The following is a 20,793-nucleotide window of genomic DNA, read 5'->3' as shown; positions in this document are numbered from 1 at the left end:
GCCAACCAAAACAATTTTTTTAAACAAATATTAATGATGTGTTAGCAGAAATAATCTTTAGATATGCCATGAAGCATAAAATAGTGGTATTAACAGGAGCACTTAATGAAAATATCTGACACATTTTATGTTATAGGCACTGCACTATAATATTTTGTGAATAGTAAACTTATCCACTACGGATTGTTTTCAAGCTGTATAGTGGAAAACAAACATCAAGACAGAGGAAGGTTGATGGTATGGGAAGGAATTAAATTCTCCTTACACTGTTTTTTTCTCCTCACATACAAGTTACTGAAGAATATAGCAAGGTGTCTTAGATAATCTCCTCAACCATAATCTCAGGTATCAAATATGAGAGCAGAGATGAAGAGAATTTTTCTTTTTGTCTGTATCAAAAAAATCTGGTTTTGACCATGTTATAATAGTCATAGACAAAGAGAAGTTTGCCCATGTATACCAGGAAAAATCCAGCTTTTATTCAATTGTCGTGTACAAGAAAGGGTTATATTAATGTACATTATTTCTCAGTTCTTTGGTACATGCTCTCTTAGGGCCTCCTGGAGTGAAGTTTGCTGCATGTCTTCCAAAGCTCATCTTTTCATGATAATCTGCTAACACTTCATTCCCGTAGAACCCTAACCTTGGTCCTGGGGGTCCTAAACCATCACGTTAATTCCTTTGTTCTGCTGTGCTTCTGCCTAAATCCATCAGTGCCAGTATGCCATACTGACAAAGGACTGGATGCTCCTGTCATGGTCATGTCTCTGCTGAAGAGTCCAAAGAATGATCTGCAAGAGTTTGGACTTGAAATCATGTGTTGGATCACAAATACTGAAATCTTAGCTCTTCAAAATTGCCCTTGCACTTCTGTGTTTGCTTTGAAGGGAAAGATAGATTACAGCATTAAAATAAATTAAAAAAGCAAATAGTAATGTAAGAAAGCATATCTAAGATAATACTGACTTATTGTCAACTTTCAGTGTCTTATAAAAGGGTTTTTCTGTTATACCATCAGCACAGAAACTATCTCTGCTGTGACCTAGAGCTACTCTGTAGCTACTCTCTTATAAGAAGAGAAAGGTAATATATAAAACTTTGATGCAAAATGCCTGGTTAGTTTAATTGTGTATATTGAATATTTTATAGTCATTTTCTCCACTAGAAGATTTTTTTTCATATTGTTGTTACTGTAGTGGAAATTGGTAATTTTTTTTTACCAAAAGAAGGCAAATACCTCCAAAGAATGTTACAGAGCAAACATTGTACATTTAAAAGGTGATTTATTGTAATATTTTGAGAAATGGAAATACTAAATGGCTATATTTGTGTTGCTATAATGATTCATTTGACAGATGCATTAGCAGACCACAGAATGTGATATACAGCAGTTCTGGATCACTAAAAATAGTATCATCCTTCATATAGCCTTTTAAAATATTCTTACACATGCTAAACTGTGTTCTCATATCTCCAGCAGTATGAAAGCACAGAAATTCCAAAGGTAATGATGCTATTTAATTTCTGGTATTGGTTACTGTGAGTAACACTCGGTCTTTTCTCTTGTCATTTCAGCTGTAGGTAATTTTATCAAATTTTTTATACAAATAAATTGAACATGAAAAGTACCTTACATGCCTCTCCATTTAAATTCGATCAATTAAGAAAAGTTGAGCACTTTGGGGAAAAGGTCAAGGAAGAAGGACAAAGGAAGGCGGCAGGATAGAAAGTATGTGTAAAAGTTAATGGATTAAAGCATAATTTGTAGATCCACTAGCATATCACCAGAGATATTAGAATATATGCTGATTACTTTGCTTTTACTGGGTAGAACAGTGTCTGCAGGTGATTTTATGCTTTTCTTTTTCTTAGGTAATGGGTTTCTTGCCCTTCAATTGTGGTACCAGACAGTGAAGAATCAGAACATTAATATTGTATGAGTACTTAACAGTGCAGTTTGAATGACCAGGTTTGCTTGTTGAACAGTTTTGGTCATATATACCCCAGATAAACCTAAATAATTGGGGAAAAAATAATAGTAGTAGTAGTAGTAATAATAATAATAATCATAATTCTTTTATCCAGAAGTTGCAAATCAATAATTAGGAAATATTGTTCTTTGGCCAAAGATGAAAACATTAAGTCATAATAAGGAAAATTATTAAAATTCCAGTGCAAGTTTCATATATTAACAAAATTAAAATTAATTTTACAATTAATAAAATTAATTAATTAATAATTAATAAAATTAATTTTATAATTAATAAAATTTCAGTGCAAACTGTGTAAGTTCTAAGCAATGACATGATACATTTGAACTCTCTTCAGTGCTGAAAAACAGGAGTAGTGAGCACACAACCCTAACACTGCTACATACTTTCTCATACTTTCAAGTCAGAGCTATTATTCAAAACTGTTACGATTCCTATTTTGAAAGGATTATCTTTTTCAGGTATCATTTACTTCAGCTTTCATCATACCTGTTTTGTGAGAAGCTCCTAAACAGGGAAAGCCCCCTGTTGGAGGCCATGGCTGGGCCATATCAGAAATGCAGTAAATACAGATTAGCTGTGCAGGACCTGTAGGCAGTTGTTTAACTGAGTCTGTGGGGACTCTATTCCTTTGCATGGAAAAACATGGAGTTGCTGCAAGATGTGATAGCCACCACTCAGACCTCTGACACATTCTGTTGTCTCCTGCTGCTGCCACCACAGGCACCTGGACTCCTGGTCCCATCCCAGTGGTGAGCACCTGTGTGTCGGTCCACACAGGTGCACACAGAACTGGGGACCTGTCACCCAGAAGAGTCACAACCAGACCCTTTTGTCCCATTGCCTGTCCATTTCCTGTCTATTCTCTTCCTTGATCCACCTTGATTTAATCTAAGTGCAATCGTGAGATCAAGATTCTGAGTAGCTTGGGGAAAATATGATTCTTATGTCAGGTGAAGTGGTTTTGGCACAGGGATTTCCAAAGGCTGTTCTGATGCTCTACGTCCTCATGTCCCTCCCTGTTGACTAAGTTATGCCTCTGGGGCTCTACTGGCATTGATATGTAACTCATGTATTAAAAGTATCAACTGACAATTAGGAAGCAAGAAACTAAGCTTTCAAAAGAATTAGTTTTTATTCTTTTTTTTCTCCCCAAAAATCTGAAGACTACAGAAGCAATGCTTCAGTTGTATGTCATGAAACCAATAGAATGAAATAGTTCCTTGTCTGCTAAAATCTCCAGAGCACAGCTAAGCTTACCTCATGAGTATGTATCCTTGAAAAGTAGCCTTTAAAACACAGAGGATCTTTGAAATGGTGATGGCAGCTCAAACCTATAAAAAATGCCAATGGATCTCGCCAACATCTGTTCTGAAATGTGTAAGCTTAAAACCAAAAGGCACAAATAATGTATTGTTCCAAAATCCACCAGCAAGTTCTAGTAAACATTGAATTGATTTTCCTTTTTTCTCCTTTTTGCAGCTGCTAGTCTGATTCAAACTGTTTATTCATAGGATGAAAGAGATGTTTTTAAGTATTCTCAACAGTTCCAAGTGATTGATGTAAATTTTAAAAATGCTACTCTGATTTCAAGAGAGTTGCTAGGAAACATGCATTTTGAAGATGAAATCTCCCACTGAGCTTGTCCTTGGGTGTATAATAAGTAGTATGTTATAGGGTGTCCTGAGTTGCAGATTATATGGATAAACTGTTAAATTTTTATGTATATAAATACATCTGCTGTGAACTTATTGAATATACATTATTCATTCCAGTATCTCCATTTACTGATGAATAACAAGGTATTACTAAGTTCAAGAAAATGTGAAAATCAAATGAAAATGCCAAGAGCATGATAAAGATTTTTATATAGACTTAATTTCATTTTTCTGTAACATAAAATGATTTTTTTCTTAGAAATGGATCTCTTTAAGATTTAATTTCAATATAATGTTCTGATTAGTATTTTTTTGTTTTATAAACTTTAACAAAATTTAAAACTCAAAAAAAGAACATCAATTATACACTTATTTTTTCTTAAGAAGTTAATATGTTTTGTCTCTTAAAAGGTATTGGCTAAAGTAACCTAAAAATCTCTATTATCATGAAGGAATACCCAGTTTTAGTAATGGATATTTATTTGTATTAGTGGCTGATGTTTTTTCATGCTGATTTTAGACACTTGGGTATGTTTGGTTACCTTAGAATCAAATTTAAACTGCTTGGTCTTTAAGACACAAGTGGAAGCTTGTACAAGTGTACATATGGGAACAGAGTAGTATGCTGTTCTGCAGGATGCTCCAGACTTGGAAGGAGGTTTATTGATTTTTGTTGCTGAAATATTTTACCAGGCAGTCTTTAAGCATCGAAGCCCTTACAGCAAGCTTTCAGAAAAGTGAGTCATAGCTGTGAGTTATGATAGTAGTAAGTGATCCTTTTCTTTTTTATTACCTTGGAAGAAAGAGCAACCAGTTGCTGATAGGGCAAATAGCGTGGACAGGGACTGTCTGTCTGACCCTATGTTGCTGATGTGAGAATTAAAGACAGTGTGTAAATACCACTAAGGAAGACTTCATGATCTGAAAGTATTTCAAACTATATTTTTGCACGTGCCTAAAGAAAAGTAACTAAACTGTATTAATTATTAATAGTAAAGATGAGTTGTTGAGCTTATCACAAATTAGGAGATGCTTAATTTTCCTGAAAATATATGTTTGTAATAGTATTACCAGATGACCCTTTGTTACAGAGGTGTTGGTTACCTGAGCTGTGATCCTTGTAGGGAAGAAAATTAATGTTGATTCATAATGAATCAGTGGATGCAAGTAAGAAAAATGAGACATATTATTAGTTGTGTAAACTATGAGGACAAAATAACAAAAAGACAAATCACAGAGAAACAATGAAAATGGGAAGGATGATGCAGCCTGTGTTGGTGCATTCTTCCTCAAGTGCAGGAACCTGCATTTGCCTACACTGAATTTCAGACAACTCTTCTCTGTCTATCTCTGCAACCTGCTGAAGCCCTTCTGAAGGGCTCACAGCACCCTGGGGTATCAGCCCTCCTGTCAGGTTTGTGCTGTCAGTGAACTTACTGAGGATGCATCTTCATCCAAGTCGGTGATAAATACATTAAACCATACTGGGTACAGTCCTAGTGACAGGACTCCAGCTAAACCCTCTCTCACTTATTATGATACTATGGGATCTGCTGTTCAGCCAGTTCTCAATCCTCCTCACTTTCCACTGATCCAGCCTGCGCTTCTGGAGTTTTCCTATGAGGATGGTGCGAGACAGTGTTCAAAACCTTGCTGAAGCTGAGCTAGAAAACACCCACTGCTCTGTCCTCTTCATCTAGGTAGTTGTTTTATTGTAGAAGGTAATGAGGTTGGTCCAGCATGATTTTCCTTTAAGGAATGTTCCTTGCCTACTCCTGATTGCTTTCTTGTCATCTGTGTGGATAGAGATGGCCTCCAGAATGAGACTCTACATCAGCTTTCTGAGGATTGAGGTGAGGCTGACTTTTTTGAAGACCAGAGTGGCCTTTGCTTTCTTCCAGTACTCAGGGACCTTTTCTCATCACCATAGCCTTTCAAAGATAATTCCAAGAAGCGTTGTCAAGATGCCCATTAGCTTTCTTTGAGCATCCTCGTGTAACCAGTGTTCCCGCTCCATTTAGCAATGGACCCACATTATATCCTTTGTTTTCTTTTTGTTTTTGGTGCAGTTGAAGAATCCTTTCTTGTCTTCCTTGTCATCTTTGTCTAGATTTAATTCCAGATGGTATTAAATTCCAGATCACCTCCAAGATACTGTTTTTTTCTATTTCCAAGTCAATGTTTATCAAACAAAATCTCAGAGCTGGTTATCCAGTAGTGATAGAATCACTTGCTAATTAAGCCTGTTAAAATATATTAATAAACTTATTCTGGGTTTGTTTTAATTTTTTTTAAATTAGTGGTTACTTGGCACCAGTAAGCAGTTAAAGAGCGTGGAGTTATTGGAGGGGAAGAATTAGGCTGCACGTTGCTCCAACTTTGTGCTTTTTTGTTATGTTTTGCATATTGTCCTTGAAATTGTAAATTCTGTTCAAGAAGAGTATCTTACTTATGGGCTGTCAAATTGATGTGCTTTTTAGCTGGATTTCATTCATGTGAAAGGGAGAGTGTAGCTATATTCTTTATATAGGATGAAGTGGAAAATATTAGAAGCACATCTGTTGATGATGGACTGTTTGGGCCAGTGGGCAGTATTGTGGGCAGTGGATTTGAGATTTTGTTTTCACTTGAACAAATCTGTCAAAAGCAAAGATTATAATTATAGAAGTCATAAGGAAATGAAGTATTTCTACAAGCCTTTATTGAAGGGAACTAAAGTCACTGTTGGACTCCTAAGTGAGAGCCAGCTAACACATAAAATCTCTTGCAGATGCAGCAGTGCTGTAAGAGGGCAGGTTTGGAACTTTGCTTACAGCAATCCCAGACCACTGGAATGAGACAAATCTGTGCAGTGGCAAGGAACTTGGCTGTCATCACTTTTCCAGTAATAGAGAAAGCTATAAATGCTAGTGGCTAAAGCATTGGCTTCAGAAGTAAATTGGATTGTGCATGGGTGATGGTTGAGAAGCCAGACTTGTGAACAAGATTCAGTTCTCTTTTTAATGGTGCATTTTTACCCAGATTGTCAGAACTTGTTCATTGATCACAAAATTAATTTGCAAGGGCCAAAATAGAAGAAAAGGACAAAAAGTGATATAATAAATAATATGCAATGTACATAATTTTTTTAATTAAAACATTTTGTGTTATTTCTACATAGTGAGCAACTAATAAGATTTTTGAGGAGTTACTTATCATAGAAGAAAATGTCAACTTTGTTAAGAAAATAAAGACGAGGAGCAATTACATGCTTACAAAAATCACTGAAAGAGTCTGAAGTAAAAACAAATACAAAACACTGATTAGGCTGAAGTATTGTGTGACTCCTAAAAGACTTTGATTATAACTTGCCGATGTGTTAATTTGCGAGTGAATTATTGCAATTATATATATTCATTTTTTGAAAAAGGGTAGAGAGCCACATATTTCTTTTAGATTGTTGTATCTATTTACAGTCTAATCTGGACAGAATCTCTACCAATTCTGAAACTCGAATGTCTATAATTATCATAATATACCAGGAAATGAGGATCATAACAAGCATCTTGATTTACCTCTTCTAGCTAAGTGTACCATGCCAGAGTTCCTAAACACTTTTCTTCTGCCCCCTCTCTTCCCCTTCAGCACTTGGGGTTCCTCACTGGAGCCTGGAGTGGATGTCAGGGGCTGATGCTGTAATCACACTGCACCCAGACTGAAAGCCCTGGCAAGCAAGATTCAGGAAAGCTCTTCCATGGTAAATGTTGACATTTACTGACAGAGGCAACTGGTAATTCTCATACACCTTTATCTACCTATATCTCCTTCACTTTCCTTCTCTGTCTTCTTTTCTGCCAGCCCTTTTGGTTTGGTTTATTGCTTCCATCTTCCCACAGATCCTAAATGTTCCGCATGGCCTTCCTTCCCTCTGTAGTGTTGAGATCTTTGTCTCCTCTTCACCCCTTCAACATCCCCTACTGTTGCTCTGCTATCCCTTGTCTATCCCTATCCCTTCTTGATTTCAAATCTGGTAGATTAGGTACCTTGTTTGTGCTGCCTTTGATCTTGAAAATCTTTATTCAACTGGCTTCAATTACCTACTGTTTGTAATTTATTTTTGTGTCTACCCTGTAAATGCTTTATGTCCTTGCAAAACAATGATGTCATCTGCATGTTTGGATTTTAGCAGGGAAGTGATGGAAAACACTGTCTGCTTCCATAGCTGTAAAATAGGTGTCTTTTTTTCTTAAATAAACACCAAAGTGCACTGAAGAGCTGAAGAAAGCCACATATGGCAGAAAATGTAGACATTTTCCTAAATTGCATTTTGAGAGATTAAAGAATCCTTACAATTGGATACTGTAGAGAGACAGGTTTACCCTTGTGTCCTGGGAACATGTCTCATCCTAATGAAGCATCACAAGACACTGCAGGCCTCCAGAAGCACTCTGGCAGATCCCTGTGTTCAAAATTCAATGTGCTTCTCATTCAGCAGCCAATGCCCCAGTTTTTTCCACCTCCTTTGAGGATTGCACTCCAGACAGCTCGCCAGAACTTGTTGTTTTGAATCTAGCAAAGGTGCTGTAGTGGTGACTGGTTCTTCTGGGAAACTGTACAGTTGAAAGGGACCTAAGTGTGTTAGTGAGCATTAGTTAGTAATTAATCATGGCATGGTTGCATTTAAATGCCTGCTTATTTTAATACACATTTTTAAAGTGTCTTACTTGTTTTCTGAAATTGTGATGGTTTGTTTGGAAGAAGAAGGATACTGTACTGTGCAGACTGAAGGACATATGTCTAGATATGTAGACACTCTGTGCTTTTTCAGAGGAGAAAAGTGACTCAGCTGTTCATTTGTTCAGGAATGATTTTTAATTAGGCAGCAATACCCCTCTCACTCTGCAAAGAAAACAGGTTGAGAGCTGTAGAGCAAGAGTAGATTGTGCTGCCTGAGTACTGCAGCCCACAGTGCTGCCTCTGGCACCAGTGCTGCTCCCTGAGCTACGCCGGGAGGGCTCCTTGGGCAGCTGGGTGGTAGCACTGTGCACAGCTCTACCACCTGACACACACACAGCAGCAACCTGCCTGCTGTCTCATCTCATAGCAGCCAGGTCTGCCAAAATTCAGCAGAGCAATGTGAAACAGCTTCTCACCCACAAGCTGAGATGAATCAGGAGGGATGGCTGTGCTATATATACAGAACCCACTCAGCCGAAACAAGTGAGAGTAAGGAAAGGATTTAAATCCTGGCAGGGGGGATATTTTTGTCTTGGAATAAAATAAAGTATTTATATCATTTACTGACACAATTCTTATTTACTGCAATTGGAAGCATTGTTGAAGCCATTTTTTTTTTCTGAGCCAGCAAAAAGGGATTTTTGGGGAACTAGAGGGCATTGTATCTTTCCAAAATTGAACTTAAATTCTGCTGAAGAGAGGGAGGAGGGATCTTCCCTCTCTGACTATAATAATGTCAGAGAACACAGTGCTCTTAACAGTCTCCTCTATCAATACAATTGAACACAGTTATTATCATCATGAGCTGCTGTGTAATTACCGTTGTTCCCTAAAGAGTTCCTGTTTCTGCGCTATTTAATTATGTGCATTATTTCAGCATAACTATGCACTTTACTCGTGTCATTTGGAAACAAATGTTTCAGGCAAGGCAGTGTCATATTGTATGGATGTCATAGTCTGGGCGTGGCTGCTGGAAAAGTATACAAAGTCATTTCTTGATCAAACCTACCACTGCCTTCTGGATGAATTACACGCCGTAGTTCATACATTGGTCAAGGTAGATGCCTGAAATAGTTATGGATGTCCTTTGTGTGACAGAATCTGAAGAAACTTTAGTGCCAACAGAAGTGGGAAAGTAAAGACGTTAAGTAAATCTTTCTCCTTGGATCCAGCTACAGTAAGCATATGTGTTTGTTGCCAATCTAAGTGCCTTTTCTAGGGAATATTTCTAAATAAATCTCAGTTCTAGGGAATCACTGTTTAACTCTTGTCTGTCTTTTGCTGAGCACAGTTTTCATGTAACGGCCATAACTGTAGGGTCATATATTTTTATTAAGGATTTATTCTGCTTAAAAAGGGGAAAATGTGACATGCAGCAGCTCCTGTACTTTCTGAGCCTGAAGATTTTCTTGTGATATTGCTTGTAATTTTCCTGCATTATGAGTTCATCAAAACACTCTTGAAACTCTGTTCTAATGAAAGTTCACTGTTTGAGGCATGTTCAAATGAACATCTCAGCATTATTCTGAGAAAGAGGGGAGAAGTAAAAGGTCCCAATGGCCAAGACACATTCCTAGCCACCTCAGGGGGAGACGTGAGACACATACACTGCAGCAGGCATGTCTGGCAGCAGCTCAGATGAGAGGCTCTCTGTAATAAGGGCAGGATTTATCCTGACCATACTTAGGGAGTCAAGTGTATTTGTACTTGTGCTTTGTAATTTAAAATTGCCCCTTTCTTGCTGTTGGAGGTGGGAAATGGGACAGTTTCTAAACAAGATCTAAAATATCTGGATTTTGGAAATGAACAATTAAGTAAAAATTTTGACGTGGAAAGGGCAAGTATCATGGTAAAAGGTGGATGTCACTGTCAGAGTCGTCAATTCCTGGCATGGAAGGCTGGAAAGCAGGAGCATTGAGATTACACCTTGCTAAAAAATGACAATGCAACATTAGAATCATAGAATCATTTACTGGAAAAGACCTCTTGACTCCAGTTGCTAACCCAGAACTGCTCAAGTCTACCACTAAATAATGTTCCTCATCTACAAGTATTCTTTTTTTAGCATGCACCATGTCCTGGGATGCATATTACTGAAGGGTGTTTAAGTATGTGTAAGCATATTTTATAATGAAATAATAACAAAATGGATATACTGAGGGGACTGGATGATATCAGCATGTGCCTGAGATACAGTATTCTGCCAGTGATAAGCTGGAAGCCTTGCTTTTTGTGAAGTTCTTAATGAGTGCTAGAGCAGAACCAATAAAGAAGCAAGAATAAGGTGTGATTGATATAAAGGATGTATTTATATATTTGTGACAAGAAATCCATCAAAAAAAAAAACCTAGAGAATTGCACACTGCAAACATGATGACACATTTCTCTAAAGAAATAGATAATAGTCCCCAGCAAGAAAAAAATGGCAAAATATTCTGTTTGGAAGTAGTAACAAATCTTACAGAAGTGTCTGAAAAATAATTTATAAAATCTTAGACTATTGAAAAGAAGCTGCATGCTTTTTTTAGCTTGGTTTTAGTATAGTTACAGGCAGAGTTTCTCCCATATGGAAAAGTGAAACCTTTGAAAACAACATAGCAATAATGATTATATTCAGTATTTAAAAGGAAACTCATGAAAAATATAACCACTTTTGTGAAAGACCATTAATTGTATATTAAAAGTTTAAAATGGTGATATATTAGACAAAATCAATCTGAAAGAGATGCATGGACTTTAGTTTCACTGTAGTCTTTTTTTACAGATTTTGAAGGCATGAATTGAAATGTAGTATTTACTGAGATGAAGGATAGACAACAGAAGAGAAGTGTAAAAAAGGATGCTCAGTTTTAACATTTACCGTATTATACCATCACTAGAACATCTGAGTACTCTGAAACAGAGTGCTCTCTGAATAATAGATATAATTAATTTGATCCAGAAATTCTGATGATGCATTTATTATTCAAAAGATTTTCTCCTATATTAACTCTTAAGTATTCAGTTTAGTCAGATCATCTGCCAGGCCAAATGTGATATGAGATAAAGCCTTATGTCAGAGTTATTGACTCTCTCTTCTTTCTCTGTAACCGACTTTTTTAGTTCTCCGAATGATGGTATTGAAGTGCACAATTCCTTTTGAGATGATGGCTGAACAGAAGATAACCATTTGGTTTTTCATCTATCATCTTATTACACCCTGTTTTGTCTACTCCCTGGCAGTAGGTAAGACGATATCCTGTGTGAATTCCTTAAAGTAACTGTTGTTAGTTTTATGTGTTTCAAGGACAATTAGAATGTTTTTATGGTTTTAATTTATTTGTGCTGATACAACAAATTACTAAATGTGAACAAAGAAACTGGCAGGAGGCATATTTATTAGAATGGCTGCCATAATAAAAAGTTTGAAAAAAGATAGATCTGGGCTAATTTGATTTACAGAGTGAAATCTCTCTAGATTATAAAAAGTATATCAGTTGTTTGTTGTGCACAGATGATCAACATGTTTAGAATAATGAAAAACAAAATTTTTTATTATTGAAAAAATCTAAAATCCATAATTTTCCAGAAGCCCAGTGTAGTGGTAGTTTTTCATAATACAGTGGGGTAATTCTGCTTATTCTGACTTCAGTTTTTTATTAAAAATTATAATTTTTTTTTCATGAATAGAGGTGGGGCCATAAATACTAAAACATTCTGGAGTCCTATTTCTTGCATCTGCATTTAGAGAAATGTTTGCAATTGAAATTTTAGTTCCATTTTAAGAGATCGAGGGAGGTCTGTGAAAAGGGAAAATTCCAACTGTTTCAAACAACTTTGAGATTTGTAAAGCTTGTTTCAGATTTCCATGCCAATTCAAATGAATGCCGGGTTTTAGTTGCTGGGATGAATTTTCTGTTAGTGTAAAAACAAAATATCCACCAATATTTGAAAAGTGCAAACATTGTGTACTAATGGTTTGGTTAATTTCAAGGTAGGTTTTAGATCCTTCCCTACTTTGAGGGTCATAGACTTGTTTCATCTGGGATGTCATTGCAGGCATTGCCTCAGTTTCACTACCATGAAACCATATTCCTTATTACTGAGTCAAAAATTATGATTATAGTGTGATGTAAGCTCATTGCCTTTAAGAAATCAGTGCAGAGCTCGCAGAAATGATTTCTGGTTTAGCAGGACCATAACTTTATTCTGTGGTTTTCAACGGTGTTCTTTAGTCCACATCTGAGTCTGATGGAGGATTTACTGATGCCTGATAAAAATCAATATCTTCACAATATATTTGTTGTATGTTTCAAGAGATGTTTTTCTTTGTTAAGATATAAGGCTTGCTGATAGCACCAAAATTAAAACTTTAAACTCACCACTGTAATTCAATACTGGGCTTTTCCTGAAAGAATAAAATAATAATAAAGAAAAACTGTGAAGTGCTATCAGTAATGTTACACACATGATTTTGCTCTGGACCTGTTGACATCAAACAAAACAATCAGCTACGGTAGCCAAACAAGTGCTGGACACTGGTTGATAAAAGGGGTGAATCAATCAAGAAGAACAACTGTTCAGGTAATTTCTTGACAGGCAGGATCGAATTATTGATGTTTTTGTGTATTCTGCACATCACATTTGTGCCCATTAGCCAAAAAAAACCTTGGCACCAGAATGTAGCTGCTGGCAAGTTCCTGAAAATGGCATTGGAAGGTCATGAACTGTGAGGGTAACAGCTAAGTGCATAGGAAGAACAGAGTGGGCTGTCATGGCACCATGTGCAGTGTGAATACACACTGGCACTGTCATAGCAAGCCTCGTTTGATCTCTCACTGGGCTGTTGTTCTTGGCGCTCTTAGATTCCCACAAACAAGATGGGAGCCATTGGTGTGGAGGATTGTGAATCCAGGGCAGGTTCTAATGGTGCTGTTACCATTCAAACACATTTCCTAACCTATCTCCTGTATGGAATAAATGCTTGCTTGCATTTTTCATCAAAAGCCAAAGTTATGACCTGTGACCATCTCTAAAGGTATGCCACCACCCTCCAATGTGGAAGATACCTAGTTTTATACAATCAGAGGGTGTTTGTTGCTGCCAGTGTATTGCAGTGTAAGGCTGAGTAGTGCACATACTCTGCTCCCGGACCTGCTCTACTTCGCATAAATCATTAAATCATTAAATCAATAAATTCACATAAATCATTAAATAACCTTTCGAGTGGAGAGAAAATCTGCTTCTATCATCTAGGGTTTATGGCACCCATCTAGGTTATATAAATCTGATGTTGCAGTCTTTGCTCAGCCCCAGCACTTGAATCTTGCTGGAGAGTTTCTCATTTCAAATGGGTTTGAGAGCTGCTGGCAGTTAGTCTTAATTGTCTTGAATGTATGTCTTGGCAATGAAAATGCTTTTGTATCCAGAAAATGTGTATCTGCAACCAAGATGAAATATAACAGGTTGCTTGGAAGTGTTCTCAGTGTGGTTAAAAATTGAAAGACACTGAAGAGAAGGAAGTAGCACAAGCAGAGCGAAAAAGTTCTAGAACCTAGAAGGTTCTTTCACACAGGATATTATCAAGGGGAATGCTGGCAATGTCAACAGTAGTGGAGGATGTGTAAACTGGGGACAGTTTTTGAGTAAAGATAATGCGTTCTCATTAAAATAGCAAGACAGACCAAGTTCCAGAGTGAAGAGGCAAAGTAACTGGAAGCAGATATTGAAAGCAAAGTATTTAAGAAGTTGTTTTAGCACCTTTTAGCAAAACGCACTTTCTCTGGAAGTATGTTTGTCTCCTCTTGCCTTCTGTGGTGCTGGATCTGCAATTCTAGGTGTTTCTACTCTGTAAATTGCCTTTGGCAAGCTCGTCTGTGACTCTGTAGTCTAGGTTTTTGCAATCCATACTTCCTTAACAGACCTACTATTTTATTAATTGCTCTGGACCCAGGAAAGTGATAGTTTGCAGATCCATTGTTTTGAGAAGTCTCACCCTAGCGTGCCCCCAAGTTCAAAGATACTAGCCAAAAAACCTGAAAGTATTCAGAATTCATGTATTTGAGTGTTGAGAGCCTTCAGGCTATAGCAGCTAGAAGTATTTGGGAAACTGAGAGCTAGCAAACTGAAGCTGCAGTGACTTGGGATGTTTAGAATAGGGCCTGAAGAGAGGACAGGAATTCTGAGACTCCAAAAGCTGAGGAGTTTTATTTGTTTTAAAATGGTTCTTTTTCTCACTGCAGGAAATTCTAAAAAAAATTCTCTAAGTGAAATACATATGTTTTTAGAATTTTAGAGTTTGCTTTGGAGTAAACACCTTGATTTTTTAGCCAGTTCTGTTTTGTGGTAATTAGAGGCAGAAATTGAGAACTGTTGCATTGACTGGCCATTTCTCATCCGTGGTGAATGTGCACTTACTTAACTGAAAGGAAGCAAAGATTTTATGAATCAGAGATACAGGCATCAGAGGTAAAGGCTTCTGCAAAGAGACAGGAGCAGTATTTATTTTCCAGGTAAATTAGTGCTTGAAATGTAGTCTTGCAGCTATAAACTGGTGAAAAAGCCATAAATAATTCGCTCTCCACTTACTGATAGAACAGGCAGTTGTTACAAGAGTTGCTTTTCAGAGTGCAGTTTGAGTAGTGCAAGGCAAATGAGAGCAGCAAACCACTCCTCAGGGAACATGTCAGTGATTGTCAGTCCACTGCCAAAAAAGTTATTTCATGCCTATTACTGATAATATTTGACTCTTCTTCACTTCCCTGTGATATTTCTCCAACGCACTTCCAAGTTGCCTTTGACTCCTCTTTAGATTCATGTCCTGTTGCTAAGTCTGAATTTCAAACTTTTCTGTCATCCACTACTTCCCAGGTAAATCAGTGAACTCAAGTGTGTCTTCAGTTGGGATTCTAATCTATCACTAAAAGAATTAAGACTGTTCTTCAGCTCCAGCTTCTTTTGTTCTTCCAAAAGACTGATCAAAAACTGCAAAGACCCTGTATTTTGTTGTACTTCATGAATAGTAGATTACATTTGGCTATGAAAGGAATCAAGAGTGAAAAATGTCTCTCTGCTAATATATTTCTCATAAAATGTTCTACTTTTTACCTTGGGATTTGATAGTGCAGAGCCAGGCAGTATCTGCATTTGGGTCAGATCATTACTTAGAAGGCAGTTTGTCACTCTAGTAAACTATCCTGAATTGCGCAAAATGAGGCAATAGTCCAGGGGTAAAAATGTCTAAACTGTTCTGCTTTTTAGGCAACCAAAGTTCCAAATATCATTAGGAACCAAAACTTCAGAGAAGGCCGGTAAAGCAAGAAAGCCGGTAAGAAGCAGAGCCTCTCAGTGCAACACAGTTGTTTTGATGAGTACCTGGGGATGCTTTTAGACAGCATGCTGAATTTCTGAGTGTGTTGCTGATATATGCACCAGGAAGGCTTGTGTGGGGAGATTGTGGAGAATAACTACTGCACTTTAGCTTGATCCCTAATTTGCTGGTCACTGGCTTTCCCATGGGATCAACATGTTAGGCTCTTCAGTCACTTCTTAGCTAACACTTTGATTTTTAAGGAAGAACCACCTAAAAATTTAAATATTGAATACACAAATGGGAATGTTTAAAATATGATAATTAGTATTGGCTGACATTCCTCTTGGCAGTATGAGAAGACAAGAAAACTGTACTCTGTTAGGCACAAGTGGAGAAACTTGCTCTGCCAGGGGCTGGAGCTTTTCATACTTGAAACTTCTTGTAAAGGAGAAACTACATCATTAACTATGGGGCTTTTCAATGTCCTCACTAGCACATAGGAAATAGAAGTTATTCTCCTGCTCCTTTGAGTCCAGAAAAATAGAGGCAGCTTTCCCAAAGACAGTCTTCATCTTCCATGTAATATGAAGTGGGAGTTCTGGCGTGGTCACCTTTTCTGTTAGAGTGTTGACTGGCTCTTGGAAAGTGATTTGCCTTTAGCGTCTTGATGGCTTACACTTACCCTCTCTTCTCCATCATGGACACTACGTTATGAATTTTTTTAGTATGAACACATTACTGCTTCAGCACATAAGCTTCCCATGAATGCCAAGTACAACTTTTCCCACATGATTTAGAGAAGTAAAGAAACAATCAAGCCCCCAAACCTTAAATTATTCATGCTTGGACATTTTCCAGAACAGTAAGTTCAAAAAGGCATTTCTGAACTGGAGGCTAGCATCTACATTATTTAAAGCTTTTTATCACAACATACAGAATTATTCACATTTTCTAAAGAGAGATAAGAATTTTCTTCCGAAAAAAGAAGTGGATGAATTTACTTAATGCCTATTTACCTTGTCCCTGCTTGGATCTTAGAAGACTATTACATGCTACTACTGAGTGTCTGACATTTGTAAATAAATAATCATAATTTGTTTGGTGATAAGAGTGCTCAGAAATGTGGAAGTGCCATTTTGTGTTCCTGCATGCCTGGTAGAGATACTTTGGCTCATTCTCAGACCGTCTTGTTTTTGAGTATGAGCTTCTTAGACACCTCATTTCTCTGACATATTAAAATCAATACAAGAACTACTTCTAAATATCAAATGGTTTCTGGTCTTGCAAGGCTAGTGCAGAGCCTGACAACTTAGTTAAACTGATAATGAATGACTCCAAGGCTTTTATGTGTGGCACCCTTTAGCACTCAAGGTTAATCTAGCCATGCACCATGTCAACAGATCTTTGTCTCTCTCTCATGTTAAAATATGTAACAGGATACAACACTTGCAGGTAGATCAATACTCACACCCAACAACTGTCTCAGGCAGTCAATTTTGGCAGTGTTGAGTGCCAGGGAAATAGATAGGTGTACAGGAAACAGAAAGAGAAGGAGAAGACTCATTAGAAAGTGTCACTCGGAGAATGAATTATATGACCACCTTCCAGAGGGAAAGATTCTTGTACAGGGTCTGTAATCTCATCAGTTGAGGAAAGATTTTCTTGACCTTTTCACAGACTTCCTAATATATTTTAGCAATATTGAAAGATTTGAGTCTTATTTTCAGAATTCACTGAAGAATGCCTCTAATAGTCAGGTGATAGCTTCCGCTCCAATTTAAAATACAAATCACAAGAAATTTACCCAAAACATAGGGCACTGTTTGAGAGGTCAGATAGTCCATCCTCTTGTCTAAAGCAGGATCCAAACATAGGAAATGTGCTCTTCATCACATCCTCAGTTTGCCTAATATATCCATTTTCTTCTTCTTTCTCTACTTTTCCTTTTCATGTAGGCACAACTTCAGTGAGGTGATGCTTTTCATTGTACTCTTAGTCTTCCCTTTGCCATTCTCCAAACTTTGTCCCATAGTCATGGTACTTCACTTGAAGTGTGAACATTTCTTGCAGATCTTTTCACAGCCCCTTTCCCTTCTCTTTTCTCCTATGTGCTATTTCATATCACTGGTCCATGCATGGTCTTGTGGCTGAGAATAAAAGGCTTATTGTTTGCCATACCTGAAATTCAGGGTGAACATCTTATTCTGTGCAGACAGACACCTGAAACCAGATTCATAATAGATTGCAGCAGAAGTGCCTTTATAAAGCACATTTGATAGGTTTGAGAAGCAGGCATTCACTCAGTATAATTAATAGTGCTGGCAGCATTAAAAATGCATGCCATGAAATGCCTAAGTGCTCTGCAACATCATTTGAGTCCTAAGGTGAAGAGTCAGCTGCATATGATATGGCAATTTGCTGCTGGAGACTGTTGTTATTCTGTACTCATGTTTAAGAACTGCACAGATCGTGCCATCAGGTTTCTGGCTTAGTCATTCCAGTCTCTGAGCAAGTATGTGAATCTTGCCTTTTCAGTCTGAAATTAGTTCTTCTTTTGGTCTAGCAATATGTAGATTTTTATACTGTGTTGTGCTTTAAAATATGAAAGAAAGCAGACCGTTGCTCAAAAGCTCTGCCTTTCTAGCTGCTCTTCTTTGCTTCTTTGAAAAAATTCTCATTATATGAATTAGTTCTTAAAAATTAGGTTGTCTGACTATATATCTCGTAGTGCAACAGTTTCTTCTGTACCTGCTCCTGTCCTCAAGGCAAATGGTGACTTTTTTACCATTTACCATCAATTTGAAGTCAAAAGGGAAGTTGCTTTTTATCTACAGACAGTCTGCTTCTAGTATTGTAATCCAGTGTCCATTCCATGAATAGGGAAGTTAAAAACAATAAAAACGATATCTGCAGAAAGATTATTTTATGTATATGTGGTATTTTTACACTGGTATAATTCACATTCCTTAAGTATATAGAGAGACTCTTTTTTCTTTTACAGGATTCCTAAAAACTGTCTTAATTTAGTCTAAAATGTTTTAGGACCAAACACAGGACTTTTAAGGCATGAGTACAAAGTCATCATTTGATTTAAGAACATTCATCTTTTACAAGCCAGTTTATTTACTGATCTGAGAAGATTTTTTTAAATTACCAGACATGTAGCAAATTTTTACAGACAGCACAGATACTACTGCAAAATGTTAGGATTTTTCCATCCTTAACCATTGCTTTTGAAAATAATTTTCATTCTTAACCATTGCTTTGGGTTTAAATTATTCAGCCATCTCTGAGGATCTTATTACTTAAAGCTGTGTTTGTTTTGTTTGTTTCCCTTGAATTACAAGATTCTTGCAGTCATTTTACAAGTCTCTGGCATCTCTAGGATTTGAAGCAAGGCTCTTGAACTTGAATGGAAAGTGAACCAGTTAGCAATCATGTATTTGTTTGTTCTCCCATGAATTTGCTTACAAGTGTCCAGACTGTTGTTTCAGTCTCAGTAGAGGCCTGTGAGAATAAGACAACTGTGTTGTCTCAAAATTTTATCTATATGGAGCATCCACTGCCTCCTCACAGAGTCATTCTGTACCTAGAATTCACATTTGACATTTTCACAGAAAATAAACCAAGTTACATCCTGGATTTACTGAGAAGAATTTTCCCAGAACATTTCATCTTTGCTCTTAGTCTTGCTTCTTAGACCCCAAAGAACAACCTTGTATGCTTGGAGGAGATAAAGGAAGCAGGGGTGGGCAGGTCCTACCAGCTTTACAACAGAATCCACAAATGAAGGATAAAAATTAAAAAATATGGGTTGTGTTGAAACCTGTTTTACATTTATTCACCTTTAAGTGGTTGACTGTCCAAACTGAAATTATTTTTAGTGTAGGACCTTTTTAAAATTTTATGGCTCCAGTTTTGCTGAAGCACATAGAATTTAACTTCAGATGACTCACTATTTTGTCTTCACGTTTTGATTCTTGAATATGTGATGCAAATTTGTCTTCAGTTTGACTGCTAGTTAAAAAGTGATTAATTTGAAACTCTCTTCTGTTTTCAGAGGAAGGAAACAAAGGTTACGGACCCGTTTTTGAGGAGCAACCTATTGATACCATCTATCCAGAAGAATCTTCCGATGGACAAGTTTCAATGAACTGCAGAGCTCGAGCAGTTCCTTCTCCTACTTACAGGTAATATTTACTGTTTTGATATACAAATATTGCACATTTTATTCAGCAGCTATTTCGCATTGTTTTATTTAATGATTGTGTTAAAAGATTGGAGTGAAGTCTTCAAGGCAGTAAAAAATGTGGAGATACGCAATTTTTGAGTAAGACTCAACCTGGATTTGATTTGCCAAAATGTCTAATCAGTATTAAGACCAGTATATTGTGTTAAATATTTTCAGATTTTGAAAGAAATACTGATCCATAGGTAAATTAAAAAAGAAAATGACCTTTAAAAAAATTGAGAGGTTATCTTTCCAGCTTAGGCTCAGGTTGGCAGGGATTTGACTCTTTGTTCTTTTTGATTCAGAATGGTTTTTTAAATTCTATTTTGCTTTGAAAGGAGAAGTACTGATTTTTGAACCTGGATGTTCTACATTCCATGTTGGTTTTGCATCCTCCGTGTTGCAGGGCAGCAATCAAGAATGTGTCAGCTATGCTACTGAAGGCATGAAAACCTTCATTTTGAAAAAACCTTTCAGCTAGTTTTAATACAGATTCTCACAGGACTTCTTTCACAATAATTATATTATTGTAGAAAGCAATGATTTGTTGTACATTTCATATGAGTTTGTTAGCCATTATCTGCTCATAGTGTGAAGGGAAATGTACTTAAGATTGTCAGTATTAAGACTGTGACTAAATTACAACCTGATCATAGGCAGAAAACTGCTATAATTGTACTAACGACAGACACAATATCTTGCCAGCAAAAGAGATCCATTTCAGTAAATTACCCTATGATCTGCCCCAGTACTCACTTATGTGTGTTCCCAGACAGGTTTCTAGAACAGAAAAACCAATTAAGTCTGCTAGCTATTATTTTAAATTCAGTGTTGTGGTGAAACTATGGTATTCCTCCATTAAAACGGCTTACTTCATCTTCATTGCCACTTTTAAAAATCTACTTA

The 20,793-nt window shown here is 36.9% G+C and overlaps 1 protein-coding gene across 1 annotated transcript in view; it reads left to right on the top strand.

Moving 5' to 3' along the window:
• The window catches only part of CNTN1 (contactin 1), a 209,660-nt gene that overhangs the window by 123,198 nt on the left and 65,669 nt on the right, over positions 1 to 20,793 (top strand). The window contains exons 3-5 of the mRNA XM_030961150.1: positions 7,274 to 7,385; positions 11,468 to 11,590; positions 19,717 to 19,846. Coding sequence (XP_030817010.1) covers positions 11,476 to 11,590; positions 19,717 to 19,846 — 245 coding nt within the window. The 5' untranslated portion in view covers positions 7,274 to 7,385; positions 11,468 to 11,475. The remainder of the gene's footprint in view (positions 1 to 7,273; positions 7,386 to 11,467; positions 11,591 to 19,716; positions 19,847 to 20,793) is intronic.

The sequence above is a fragment of the Camarhynchus parvulus genome, chromosome 1A (genome assembly GCF_901933205.1).
Source record: "Camarhynchus parvulus chromosome 1A, STF_HiC, whole genome shotgun sequence".
NCBI classification, from domain to species: Eukaryota; Metazoa; Chordata; class Aves; order Passeriformes; family Thraupidae; genus Camarhynchus; species Camarhynchus parvulus.
Note: the sequence above shows the minus strand (reverse complement) of the source record. Positions and strands in the feature narration are given on the sequence as shown.